Raw genomic sequence first — 13583 nt, forward strand, 5'->3', positions numbered from 1 at the left:
ACTGGGAGGGAAGATGATGCATGACAAAGATCCCAAAGCAGACATAAATTCAGAGCAACATGAGTCCATGGTTGTGTTTTAGCTCAGCAGGAAGCCACTCGATCCATCTGAGCTGCCAAACAACCTATCAATAATGGAACTAATGGGAAATGGGGAGATGATTTCTTCTGTTAGCGTCAGTTAAAACCCTCTCAGCTGCCAGATGTTGCAGAAGCATTTCACTTGAAAAGGCTGGAGAGTTACTGAGCACCCAAAGTGTTTCAGTTGGTCTTGGCCCAGCAGAGACAGAACGTCCTGCTCCAAACTGCACACACAGCCCACACAAAAGGGCTAAGTGTTTACTTTTTAGGGAGGGAAAGTGAAAAGCTGATTTGAACAGAATTTCCTTCATGTCCTTGTAGGCTGATTGTTTTACCATAATTCCACATATTGCCATAATATTGACTACAACAACTCATAAACTATCTCTAGCCTGAGTAGACTATAACCTATGTGACGTTTAAGGTAATAAAATATACTCCAGATTTCTATCTTATACAGCAACTGAAGAAGATCTTTAGGCAAAACATTTCAACCATCAGCATCTTTCACACAAGGTTGGAGACAGTGCAGATGTTAATTATAATTGTTGCAGATTATTATTATTATTATTATTATTATTACTGGAGGATCCTGCACCTTGATGTTCGCAGGTCTCCAGAGGCAGCAGCCTCAAATACCTGTTAGCTGCTTTGTAATGGCATTTGAGCAACGGCTCTTTTAATCTGATGAATTTGTCTTTATCTGCAGAAACCCCCTGAATCAGCCGCAAATCTCTTCACAGTACAATGATCACGCTTTAGTTTTAATGAAATATGTAATGTTTTCATACCCTGTCCCAGGCATCGCACTATTCAGCAGCAGAGAGATCCTTCTAATGTCCCATATTGCCTGAAACCTGTGGCCTGCTTAATAATGCTTAATGTAATGTATGTTGTTCTCCTTTAATTGGGCTCACGTGACAAAATAATTATCAAAGGTGTCTGGAATTTATTTCAGTGATCCAAACAGCCCATCCTTTAGTTCAATTGAAAAACAAAAAAAAAAAATAATAATAAAATGTTTATGACACTTAAATCCAATTTGCATAATAATTTTGAATGCATTTGTACAGTTTATTTTATCAGCTAAAACTTCAACCTGTCCTTGAGTTTTCACCTGAACTCATAGTACGAGACTCTTTACCCTCATTTATGTTTTTACAGTGAACAGGGTTAAAACAGAAGAACCTGTAAGCCCAAAATGTTTTTTGTGTTTTAGTGACAGCTCGTTTATTGTTATGTTCCTTTAAATTTGGAGGAAATGCACAAAGCACCTTGAAATTTATATGCACCTGGTTGTTTTTAAGATATTTGAGTTTAGTGATATTCAGATATCACTTTTTAGCTAATCCTCCTCTGATGGAAAATTTTGAAGGGCAAAAGTTTATACAGGATTTTCCCATTTCGCCATCACAAACACCTGTTTCACAACTGGGAGCAAGAACGAAGGTCAGAATGGAAAAAAAAAATCATCAGAGAAACTGAACCAACCAGCAATGATTTTTGAATGAGTTAAGGATCCAGAGAGAACTGCTAGTCAACATTTTCAGCAGAGGGTTTTTTTTTTTTAAGTACCAGGAATATGTAACAGTGCGTGCTGTATAAAACACAATCCCAGAAACCCGAACACTTTTAGTTACAATATAAAAGAAAGGCAGACACTTTGAAGCTTTGACAAAAGGTTTTCAAAGCCTGACAGAAGTTAAAGATTCAAGAGAAAGCGCTAGAGAAATAAGCTAAGAGAGGGCCTGACAGGGCTTTAAAAATAACTGATTGATGGTCGGACATGCAGAGGTCTCTCTTTCTTTCCCCTGCACAGTGAAAATGTATAGTAGAAGAACATCATAAAGGAATGTATTTTCCACTCATCACAAGCAAGGATTCTGCAAGTTTGATGTTTCAATTGCTGCAATGGTGACGTGAAACACAGTCGCCTTCCCACCTCATGAAGGTTCGAGCGACTCAACTTAAGGCGACAGCTGTCTAAATGTGGCAGTATTAGAAATCCCATGCAGCACATCTAGAGGGATAAAAACTGTCCGTCGGCAGGCAGAGCAGCTCGAGCAGCTCGAACAGGAGCATCAGTGGCTGAGCGGTAGGACGGCTGCCGCTGACATTTAATTCCGACTCGTCCTCTCATGATGGACAGGGTGCAGGCTGGATGTTGCAGGAGCGTAACATCAGTGGCTATCTCTGCAACATAGTGGGCTAATTGTAGTTGTGCAGCCTACAGCCGTGAAGACGTTGATCCAAAGGGATTATTCTGTCCTCTGACTGTCAAAATGTAGAATTAGTATGTAGAGAGGTGTGCTTGACTACAATGAGCACATCGCAAAGACATCTAGATCATATGTCCTGTCTGGAAGTGAACCTTCAGAATATTCAGCTTTATTCAGGAAAACTTAAGGAGCACTGGCAAGTACACCGAGCCAATCGGTGACTTCCTTCTTAGCAGATTAGTAGCAAGTAAGGATATTTTACAGTCGCTTAAAGGCTTGAAACAACGGAGAGCAGCTAAGCACCCTGTCAAAGGTGAAATAATTCACCCTTCTGAAGCTCGCACATGGACGTGTTTATCTGGTTTGTTTCATTTGCAAAAGCCTGAAGACGAAACGTTATTTTTTCCCCCATCTGTTTTCACTGTTTTCTTTAGCTAAGTAAGGTTTAGTTTACTGATACAAGACCACCAATAATCATTTTTACTCTTTGGCTCATAAGATTTTATGTGTTTGTGAGCTGAAGAGATGCTGGTAAGTGGATTTTGGCTTTTGTGGGTCTTAAGGTGCTGGCTCGTTAGCCTAATGTGTTGTGATGAAGCTTTACTCTAAAGTAAACATTTGTGCCCTCTTTTCTTCTTGTTTTTGAGAGTTTTCAGGGCAAAGCTGTCATTGTTTTTGTCCCAAAGTCCTTAATTCAAGCAGAAAATGGCCAGGTCAGAGGGAGCTAACAGAATCACTGGGTCAAAGAAGCAACCAGACTGAACGCATTTAAATGACTGCTGGCACAAGTGGATGAGCCATTTTTTAAATCTTGTTGCAACTAAACTAAAATCCTGGGGCCTTCTGCCTTTAGGGTCTCTGTGGTACATTTTGGCTTCATCACATGTGGAGCTTGCTTCTTTTTTATGACCTTCGCAAAGATGGAAAGTTTATGTGTTAACCCAGCTGCCATGATTTATTTTCTATGCGGAGGTTTGACACAGTACATCAGTACCGTCATAAGGAGCCTTGGCACTTATAGTAGATTGGAAATGCATTTTTGTATTGTGAGCTTTAATCAAAGTGATACTTTTTTCCATCAGAGAGATACAATTTTATTATATAAGGGGCTCTGCTAAAGGGGTTCATAAAGTGTGGTAAGTAAGTACATTAAGAAAGCTATAAATGTAGCTATAAGTTGTATAATATCAATCAATACTCAATACTTCATATACAATACTTCACATAGCAGCAAAAATATTCAATTAAGAAATCTTAGCAAATAAGATTCAGTCCCTGTTGTGTGACAATTTCCCATGATTGGACATGATTCAGAACAGCTCACAACAGTTGTGTCATAGATAGAATATGTTGTGTAATTAGTCGTGTAAAAACAAGGCCATCAGGTCAAAGGAACTGCGTGCAGAGGACAGAGACAGGATTGTGTTGAGTCAGATCTGGGGAAGAACCACGATTAAAAAAAAAAAATCTGCTGCATTGAAGGCTCCCAAGAGGTCACAACCTCCGTAATTCTCAAATAGAAGAAGCGTGAAACATCCAGCAGGGCTGGCCGAAGGTCTCTGACTCTTGAGCTTTCAAACATGGAATTTCTTCTTTCTAGCTTTTTATTTTTTTATTTTTTTTACCTTTCATCTCTGCGCTGCCTGTGGAAATGTTTAAGTAAAGCCCAAGGATATATACTGAATTTGGAGCAGCCAACAAAAGGGTGAGGAAGATTTGACTGAAATCCAAAACCAGTGCTTGAACATCATCTCATCAGATTTTGCAGGGGAGAAAAAAAAAAAAAAAAAAAAAAAGATTCCAGGATTGGATGTCTGTCATTGAAGTACAAAGTGAAAGAAGGTTGTGCAACAATTAAACCTTTTCCCACCTCTTATAAATACCCTTTCAAACTGCCTGACGATAGTGCTCTGCCACAACATTGTGCAGCGTAGCAGCTCATTATTGTAAACCTCCTAGATATACATAAACCTTTAATCCTGAATGTAAAAAAAAAAAAAAAAAAAAAAAACACAAAGTAAAGAATCTGTCACTAATTATAGACTTGCAGTCACACAACAGAAAACCATCTCTGAAGCGCTTGGCACTCTTTGGTGTTTGAGAGTCTCTATTTACAACCTCTATTACTCCTAAGAGTGACGGTAATAGGGAGATGTGCCATACTCTTTCTATACCGCTAAAATCCAAACTTAAAGCTGAAGGTTGTGGGAGTCAGACAGCAACTCTGCTTCCCTCAGGCTGGTGATAAGGAGTCACTGTTAAGACTGGGCTCAAAAAAGAAAAAAAAAAAAAAAAATCTCTGGCTCATCTCCTCTCCGCCAGAAAAATGAACCCGGCCCCACTCCCCTCCGGCCGTGCCTTTGAGTCTTCCCAAATGTCCGCAGAAACTGATGCGTGCCAGTCCCCGAGGTGAGATCCACCTAAACGCAGCGTAGAAAGATGAGCTCTGCTCGGATCTACGCTGTTTTCAAACGTCTCGGTGATGCAAGACTAATGTAAAGCTCTTCCTAATCTTTCCCCCCTGCTTATCTCACAGTCTTCCACTCCCTCCCTGCGGTCTCCGTCAGCAGGTCTGCTGGCACCACCAGCCGTCAACCTCAGCACAGGGGGGCCTTTTGCTGCTGTGCTGCGCCCGTCGTGGAAGTTTTCACCTAAAGGCGCGCCGAACAACAACTCAGTGAACACACATAATAACCCCTGATTGGTTGGAAGGAGTAAAACTTGGAAGTACAAAAGCGTAGGATGATAGAAGCGGCGTCTCAAAGTTACAACAGTGATATCGAGCTTCGAGCACATTTCTGTTCCAGGTCATTTTAACTACGTCCCTGCATGGATGGCTACAGGTCACATCTTCCCCAGGCTCGGGTTACGTTACCCAGCCTGAGCCTGCTGCTACACACAGGCTCAGACGTTTCTGATGGCACACAGTTGCATAAGGTACAGTTGTTTCTCACAGCAGCAGTTGAATGATGAACCACAACCCCCCCCCCCCCCCCCTTTTCATCATTAAAACAACACACGCTATCAATACTCAGATGTCCTCATGGAGGCGGCCGCATCCCCCTTCAAAGCCATTCATCACTATATCTTGGGGAGATTGGTGACTTTTCAGCCAACCCCCCCACTTCGCAGCCTTTTCACCACTGAGACGATTGATTAAGAGGACCCGCGGGTGACACCGCAATGAGAATGCCAATTCTCAGCGCTTTGACCAACGCTCAGTCACCCGGCCGGTGAGGGTGAGCTGCTTCGCCTTCCTGCAGAGATGATGGAAGTGCTGCTTTCATCTGCGCAGAAATGGAACTCACAACATGTGGAAATTGTTTACAACGGGCCACTATGGCTTCATCAACAAGAATTTGCTCTGTAGGTGTTCCAGTATATAAATGCTGGCCCCTATGCATAAATCTTTTTTCTTACAACTTCATGAGGTGATAAGCTTATTGAGGAATGATGCCGTCCTTCGCACATACATTAACACAAGAGGAAGACATCATTTTATTTAGCTTATCCTTTAACACCCCATTAGCTCTTTCCACAGCACCGCCACTTTGAGGATGATAAGCACAATGCTGTCTTAAATTAAGTCCTAATTACTCGGCCAAATATGAAATGGCATTGTTGACAAAATGCGATCCATTATCTGAAGACAATTTACAAGGAATTCCCCATCTCGGAACAATGCCCTGTAACAGATGTTCAGCAGTTGTTTTTGCATCTGCATGCCTACAAGGAAATAATTCCACCCATTTAGAGGACATGTCTACAACTACTAGACAGTATTTATATCCTCTGGCAGCGGCCAACTCAATAAAATCCGTAATGAGATGTTGAAATGGAGATTGTTTTGGATTGTTTTTCTCCAGTTGGGCTAGGCACAGACCAGACATCTTACAAAAATGTCCTGCCGTTGTGCTGAACCCTATGGAATCCCAGTTCTCTGCCATAAAATCAATCATTCCTCCCTTAGAAACGTGGTCGAATCCGTGCGAAAGTCGAGCCATTTAAGGCAGCCAGCGTTCGTCAGGATCAAAGTAAGCACGTTTCCTCCACATTGATTGTTCCATAGGGCTAGCCATGGATTGGTATTTGGTATTGGTATTTAAGATGGAAGTAAAATAGTTTCAATAAGATTGTTAACAAGCTGATGATGCTGAATAGACGTTCATTGGGAAGTAAGGGAACTTCTCTTTCCGCAATGTCAAAAAAACATGTATCGGTCGAATCAAGGCAAGGAAGCCTTGCAGATTCAGCTACTTCATTGTCACTGACAACTGACTTCTCCCTCATTATTTCTTTTCTGAGCTACTCCACCCACATAAAAACAAAACAAAACAAAAAAAAAGTATCTGGATTAGGAAGGCGTCGACTGGAATGATCTTGCTTCGTGGGCCACCACCTCAGTAATTACTGCTAAACAATCATTGGGGTCCCCCCATCTTCATCTGTTGGGAGAAGAGTAGCTGGATTTAAGATATTACATCTTTCCAAGGTAGCGTGGTGAATTTTAAATATTATAATAATGAATCGTTGAAGCTGGTGTTAAAAAAAAGCTGTTGTTGCCTGTCACAGTAGAGCAGCCGCAGCATGTGGAACTAAGACCTTCAGTGGTCTATAGACAACAAGGGGAGATAATGATGGACTTATCTGACAGTTGAACTGTTTAGCAAGCTTTTAAACGCAGTGGAAAGGATGAACAGTGATTCCCCCATCATATCTTTTTCATTTGCTTCATCTATGCTCAAAGAGACAAAGGCTTTAACTCCCCCCCCCCCCAATCTGTCTCCATTGTCTGCTTCTTGTTCCCGACAGTTTCAAGCTCTCGAGCTGTTTTGTGTTTTTGCTTTTTGTTTCTTTTCTTTTAAATTTTGTCTTCAAACGTCTTTCCTGTTTTGCTAAGCAAGGAATGCTGAAAGCTGCCACTTTAAGGTACGCACAACCGCTAGGAACTGCACTGCTCTACAACCATGTTTCTCATACATAGTTGGAGCTGGACCCTGCAGAATTTAATGCCGGCTGTTGGATGCACTCACAGTGAACTCCCACCCCCCCCCCCCCCCCCCCCCCTCTCTCTTTTTTCCCAATACAAAATATTTAAAAATTGACAGGCAGACACAAAGGCCAGCCCTCAAATAACTCAATGACTATGCGTCTATAGAAGGCTTCTTCCCCCAAAGACAAATATACAACTCCTTAGTTATCCTCTGATTTAGTACTTTACTTCATCAGCATCATCTATTTTCCCTTTTATTCTTTTAGGAGGGCTATGTTCATACCGCCGTTTCTAAACCAACCACACAAAGGAACAACCACACAGAGTTAACCAGCTCCAAATTAGCATTAAGACTCAAAGTGTGAGTGTTTTCTCTCTGCGTGACCTGAGGCCAGAGTGCTTCCCTGCCTCTTCTCTTTATTTTTTCTCTCTTTCAAGGCCTTGGCCAGAGATCCCAGCTCTCTGCCTTTTCTCCAGGCGACCTCCGTCGCTGAATTCCCTGTCCAAGCTTGGAAAGCATCCACCAAATCAGTGTGTGTTTAAAGCTAAGCCCATAAAATTTGAATTTGTATGGCAATAATTTCCTTCACACGACCATTAATTTTGCCAATTACATGCTAAACCCCTCTAACAAATTCATACGGACACCTGATCACTCTGTGCTGTTGTCCAAGAGGAGTGTCAAAACAAAAAGAGCCCAAAACCCCCAGAAGCCCCAGGAGGTGATGGTCCTGTCAGAGAGCAGCCACACTCTCCACATCCAGGATCGATTATCTCAGTGGGACCTCCAAAATGTCCTGGAAGTTCTTACCTGAAAGCACTCAACAATCAAACAACAATCTAGTAAGCACACAAAAACCACTGATTGGTTGGAAGGGAATACATGTGTGGCTCAGTAAAGGAGACACAAAGTCAGCGTAGGATGATACAAGCGGTGTCTCAAGGCTACAACAGAGATATCGAGCTGGATGGCCCCAGGTCACATCTTCCCCAGGCTCAGCCTGAAGTTTCTGATGGACTCCATCACAGGATCCCAAACTGCTCTTCTAAACCAGGCTAACTCACATCAACTGGATCCCATTTTGATACCCGTCTCTGCTCCGCTGCTCATTGAATGTTGCTGCTCCATCACCGCTTGTCGCCGATCTTATGTTACATAACGCGACCTTGGGTGCCGGGACAGGTGCATTATCTTTCCGATCACTGTGGATCATGCCCTCCGCCGCCGCCGTGGGTGGGGGCGAACGGGTGAACGTCCTGCGCTTTGACGCAGGGACGGTTAACTGGAGGACAGGCAGCAGGTGGCGAGACGCGCAGACGACAGTGAGGGCTGATCCGGAGGAGGAGGAGGAGGAGGAGGAGGAGCGGCCATCCACCGAGCACCGAGCAGCAGGACGCACTGCCGTGATCGCGGGAGACAGGCAGCGGTGGTTGTTGTGGTGGTTCTAAACAAACACACAAACAACACGAAAACAAAACAGCACGGGGATGCTTCCTCCGCCTGGCCGTGCGTGCGAACGGGACGCCGGTGAATCTGCTGGATCGATGACTTGAAAAACTCCCGACGAAGTCAGCGGACGAGGAAAAGCGGTTTTTATGGGCAATGAATGTGACCGGGAAACAGCAAGCTGAGCTGATCGAGCGACCCGCCTGCCTTCTGCTCCCAACTTCGGCAAGTACACCTGTTATTTATTTATTTATTTATTTATTTATTTATTTATGTATTAATAAGATTTACACTAGCCGGCTGTTCCGCTGTGTTCGGCCGGATCGTGCGGCGCGGGGCTCCGGACCGCATTTGGAGAAGCGGCAGTTTAGCGTCTCGTACTTACAAACAAACAAAGCACACGTCGTGTCTTATCTGGCTTGGAGGTGTCAGTCGTTTCCAAATCCACAGCAATGTGTGCACAGTTCGGCGTATGTTTGGTAAGCCGTGGCGCTCTTATATGAGCAAACCCACAACTTTTAGACGCCCCGTTCCTGACGGTAAAGTCGCTGCTCGTCTTTCACGCAAACAGCTCTGGAGCCTTCGGGGCGGGTGCAGCTCATCAGTGGATCTGTATCATTCATACTGAAGTGGAAGCCCAAACTGCTAGAAGACTGTGGCAATTTCCTAAATCTATTCCCTTTTTTTTTCTTTAATAAGTAAAAGTCATTTCATTAGACTGATAGTCCAGTTCACGTTAAATTGCTAGAAGCGTGAATGGAGGCTGGTGGGACGTTTGGTAGGTTCTGACAGTGATCCCATTCAGACACACAAAACTGGAGAAAGGAAACTCCCAAAACTTCATATTTTCAGATTTCCCAGATGTTGGTGTCAGGGGGGGGTTGGATGTACTCTCCAGGCGCTTTGATTAACCAGCAGCTCATCTGTGTGTGTGTGTGATTCAAATATGAAACAGTTTCACTGAGTGCCAGATTAATATGTTGCCTAGTTCCTGTGGCTTCAATCCTTCTTCCTCAGTTTCCTTATCGCAGTGCCGTTATTTTTCTTCAGTCAAGACAGAGACAAGTATGCGCTGAGATGAGCTCTCCTCAGGGTCTTCACCACCACTCAGCTGGATATTGTGGTTTGTCTACTTAAACATGAAAACCAATGCCTGCTGCTGCTGCTTAAAGCAAAAATCCTTTGGCATGTGATAAGGTTGGCGTTGCCTACAGTATAATCGAACCAAGCAATTTGCGTTTGCTGAAGACAATGATTTGTTTTGTCTTGCTAGTCTACCTCCTGTTGTTTTCCAACACCCCTAATTTGTATGTTTCTGTGTAGTTTTTGGCTGGCAGATCCTCTTTGGATAAATATAAGCCATTATTTGCTGCATGCAGTTCAAAGGTCTGCCTGTTATTGCCTCCACTGCTCACACGGCACCTTTAGCTTCAGCTGACCCTGGAGTCGTGCTTGGTGGGCACTTTCTGCTCACAAAGTGTTTGCTTTTAGGACTAGATACCTGAGCCTCGAGGGACAGTAGTCTGCAGTTTAATTTTACTTTGTGTCTGCTCAGTTTTTGCACACACTCCGCTCTCCGCTTTCCCGCTGACTGATGGCTAAAATTATACAGTAAGCAGAGTTTTCTTGTTGCAGTGGACTCTCCTCCAAACACTGTTCCGTCTGTCAGCCTTTCATTCCATCATGCACATTTATGATCACCCGGTGTGCAATCCCAGTGTGTTCAGCACAGGCTTGATTGCGCCTCCACAGTAATTAAACTCAGATTTTATTTTATTTTTTATTTTTTTGCAGGCCCCTTAAACAATTCGGAAGAGAAAGGCTGTGACGCTTGAAGTTTTAGGGGCTGAGTTATTGTAAACGTGAATGTCATTGTTCCCTATATTATCTTAGCACTGCATTCATTCAGGCATTCACCGATATTCCCAGATGCAGGCTTTGCAACAGAAATTTCATTTGCCATGCTAAAATACTGTTGGGCTTCATGTCCCAATACAATTTATTTCCTGGGATCCAGCTCATTCTCTGCCATTTTGCATCACCTTTTGTCAACAGATCATGCTGGCCTTGTCTCTTAATTATTTTCTTTTTTGGCAAATGGCCTATGGTCATATTCAGCTTCTGGAAAAGATGTTTAAAAACCCTGCACTTTGCTTTCTGGAAGTAGCAGACACACTGACTCCTCTTCAGTGATTGCCAATCACTGATAAATTGGATAAAAGGGCTGGAGAGGCCTCTCCTGTTTTTATTGTCACTATTGCACACTGAGTGCATATTAGCTGTTCTATAATGACTACGTTTGGGAATCCTGATTGGTATGAAGGTTCTCAATAATCCAGGGCACAGGGGAAGTATGAGGTGAATCAAAAGCATCTTGCTATTCAGTGTAAAATGTTTTTCAGCAGTTGAGATACAGTAGAATGGTTTTCTCCTAAACATGTGTGCGTGTGCATCAGTCTGGGAGTGTGTATGAATTGTATGTCATGGTATGTTAGTGCTGTGATGGACAGGCAGCGTTGCAGTGTTTTCTTATCTCCCCATGCTGGAAGACACTAAAGCCTGTACTTATTTCAAACAGTGTCTTTGTGATGTGAAAACTTGAAAATGCACCATATGTCTTTCTGTAGGCAGAATTCTTTGTAATTGCAAAGTCCACAGAAGTCCTTGAGTTGCATCAGGTAATTTTAAATCTATTACATAAGCCTGGGTCTAAATTTCCTCTCAAGACCTTGGCAACTATGAGTTTCGCTCATATTCACAGTACGGCAGATGGTCCCAGAGGGTCCCATATTAAAAAAAAAAAAAAAAAAAAAAAACAACTCAGGGGAGCGACTGTGTGCTGCCGTTTATGGAGGTGTGTTGCTTAGCCAGTTATAGTCTTCAAAAGAAGTGTTTTTGTGAAACTTAAAAACAGCTTAACAACATCTATTATAATGTGGCACTTATCAACTTTTTAGTTTTTGTATGCTGAATGGGATCATTGTTGCCCCCTGTCCCAAAAAAAAAAAAAACAAAAAAAAAAACAACAACCTAACAATCACTTCAAACTGCGGTTTTCACTACTTGTCAAGTACCAGCACGAATCTATGCCTTCAGGACCTGGGGGGAGGGGAGGGGAGGGGAGGGGAGGAGGGGGGTTATGATCCCTTTACATCTTATTGCATCACTGCCCGGCAATGAAGGGCAAGCGACACAATTGAAATATTTTGGTAAAGACATAATTAGTTTGTTTGTGCTGCAGGTTTTAATTGGTAAAGACTTCATTATTTCTGTAAGTATGCAAACACGCCAGTATGCTGAGGGGGGGGTTGTATTTATGAAATTTAGATCACCATTACGCACAAAGGGTCACTTTTGCTTCAGATATATCGATTTTCAACCTCTTTTCCTTTTTGCTGAAGTCGGAATGTTTCCTACATTAGAAATGTAATTCTAGCTTTGTGACTTCTTTCAGTTGTTAGGCTGCTAAGTGGATCTTAAAGTCCGGACAAGTTTGGTTTGTGCACCCTGCTGTGATTTATTATGTGTGCGTCTCTATCTACTAAGCATTTACTCTAAACTGACAAAGAGCTGGTGCAGCTTGCTTCTTGCAAATTTAATTCGAGGATGCAACTTGAATCTATATGAACCATATGTGGGCTACAGTGTGTTCCACACTGGTCCTGCAAAGTAAATGATTCTGTTGAGCAAATATGCTCAACAGCATTGTCACTAAAATACTTAGAAAGGTTCAATAATCATTCACGCTCAGCGTTATGGGACGGCTCTGACTGACGATAATATCGACTAACCCACTGGTCAGATTCATAGCGGGAACAAGCAGTGAGACAAGCCAAAATTCTGATCGCTAGAAATGGGATTAATGATTGTATGATTGTCACACAGTCAAACTTTGGTTCACCCCTCTTCAAAAAAAATAAGTGACATGCATGTCATACAATTTCCAGCCCCCTGTGGTCACAAGCCTGAAGGTTTGTCTTGGCAGGAGCTGCAGAAGCATAATTAAACCCCAGTGGAGTGTGAAAGTCGATGCTTTTGTATTCAGAAAGTCAATCATATTTTAACCAAATCAGTCCTGTTGGAGCATGAACATGTATTCTCTTTAGCTTTTCATTTTCCTGGAGCTACTCAGGTAATTGGAAAGGACACAAAACAGTCAGCCTTTTCATGTTGTAAAAGTTAATTTCAATTTCTTCTTCTTCTTCTTAAAAAATAAGAAAGCTGTGATATTTAGTCCCTTTTATTGCTTGAACAATATTCAATTTTCTTTCTGTCACTGGAGTCGGCCTCTTCAAAGTCCCTTCAAAGTGAATAGTGCCATTTAATGACCCTGGGGTAAGAATGCAAACATGTGGCACATGCTGGTTAACCCAATCAAGGAATTCCTCTACTTGTAGTGCTTGAGGTGTAATAACACACGACAACATCATCATACATCTATGTCATTTCTTGTCAGTTTCTGCCACACTTCTCCTTTTATCTCCTTATGGCATATGGACTAATGGCAGGAAGACCCCATGAGAGTGGTGGAATAGGCCAAAGGGCAGACTGCAGAGATGCATCATAAATGAGTTCGTTTTTTTTTTAAGTTTATAATTAGTCTCTGTAGAAATTTCAAAGATTCATATATAATACAGTATAATGCGCAGTCTTGTTACATTATTCAGCTAATGACAAAACCAGGCTGCAATTAAAGTCTTAATTATCTGGTGTTTTCATTTTAAAACATATCAGGAGGACATAAAATCAAAAATCCTGATGCATCAAAACAAGATACCCTGTCACTGTTGAGAACCTTTCTTGAAATGTTTCCTTAGCAAATAAAAGGAAACTCATCCTCTGCA

General features: G+C 42.4%; 1 protein-coding gene across 1 annotated transcript in view; it reads left to right on the forward strand.

Annotated features, from left to right (window-relative positions):
* The first annotated feature begins 8710 nt into the window (after positions 1-8710).
* Positions 8711-13583, forward strand: part of sntg2 (syntrophin, gamma 2) — a 71469-nt gene continuing 66596 nt past the window's right edge. The window contains exon 1 of the mRNA XM_029493885.1: positions 8711-8964. Coding sequence (XP_029349745.1) covers positions 8896-8964 — 69 coding nt within the window. The 5' untranslated portion in view covers positions 8711-8895. The remainder of the gene's footprint in view (positions 8965-13583) is intronic.

The sequence above is a fragment of the Echeneis naucrates genome, chromosome 22 (genome assembly GCF_900963305.1).
Source record: "Echeneis naucrates chromosome 22, fEcheNa1.1, whole genome shotgun sequence".
NCBI classification, from domain to species: Eukaryota; Metazoa; Chordata; class Actinopteri; order Carangiformes; family Echeneidae; genus Echeneis; species Echeneis naucrates.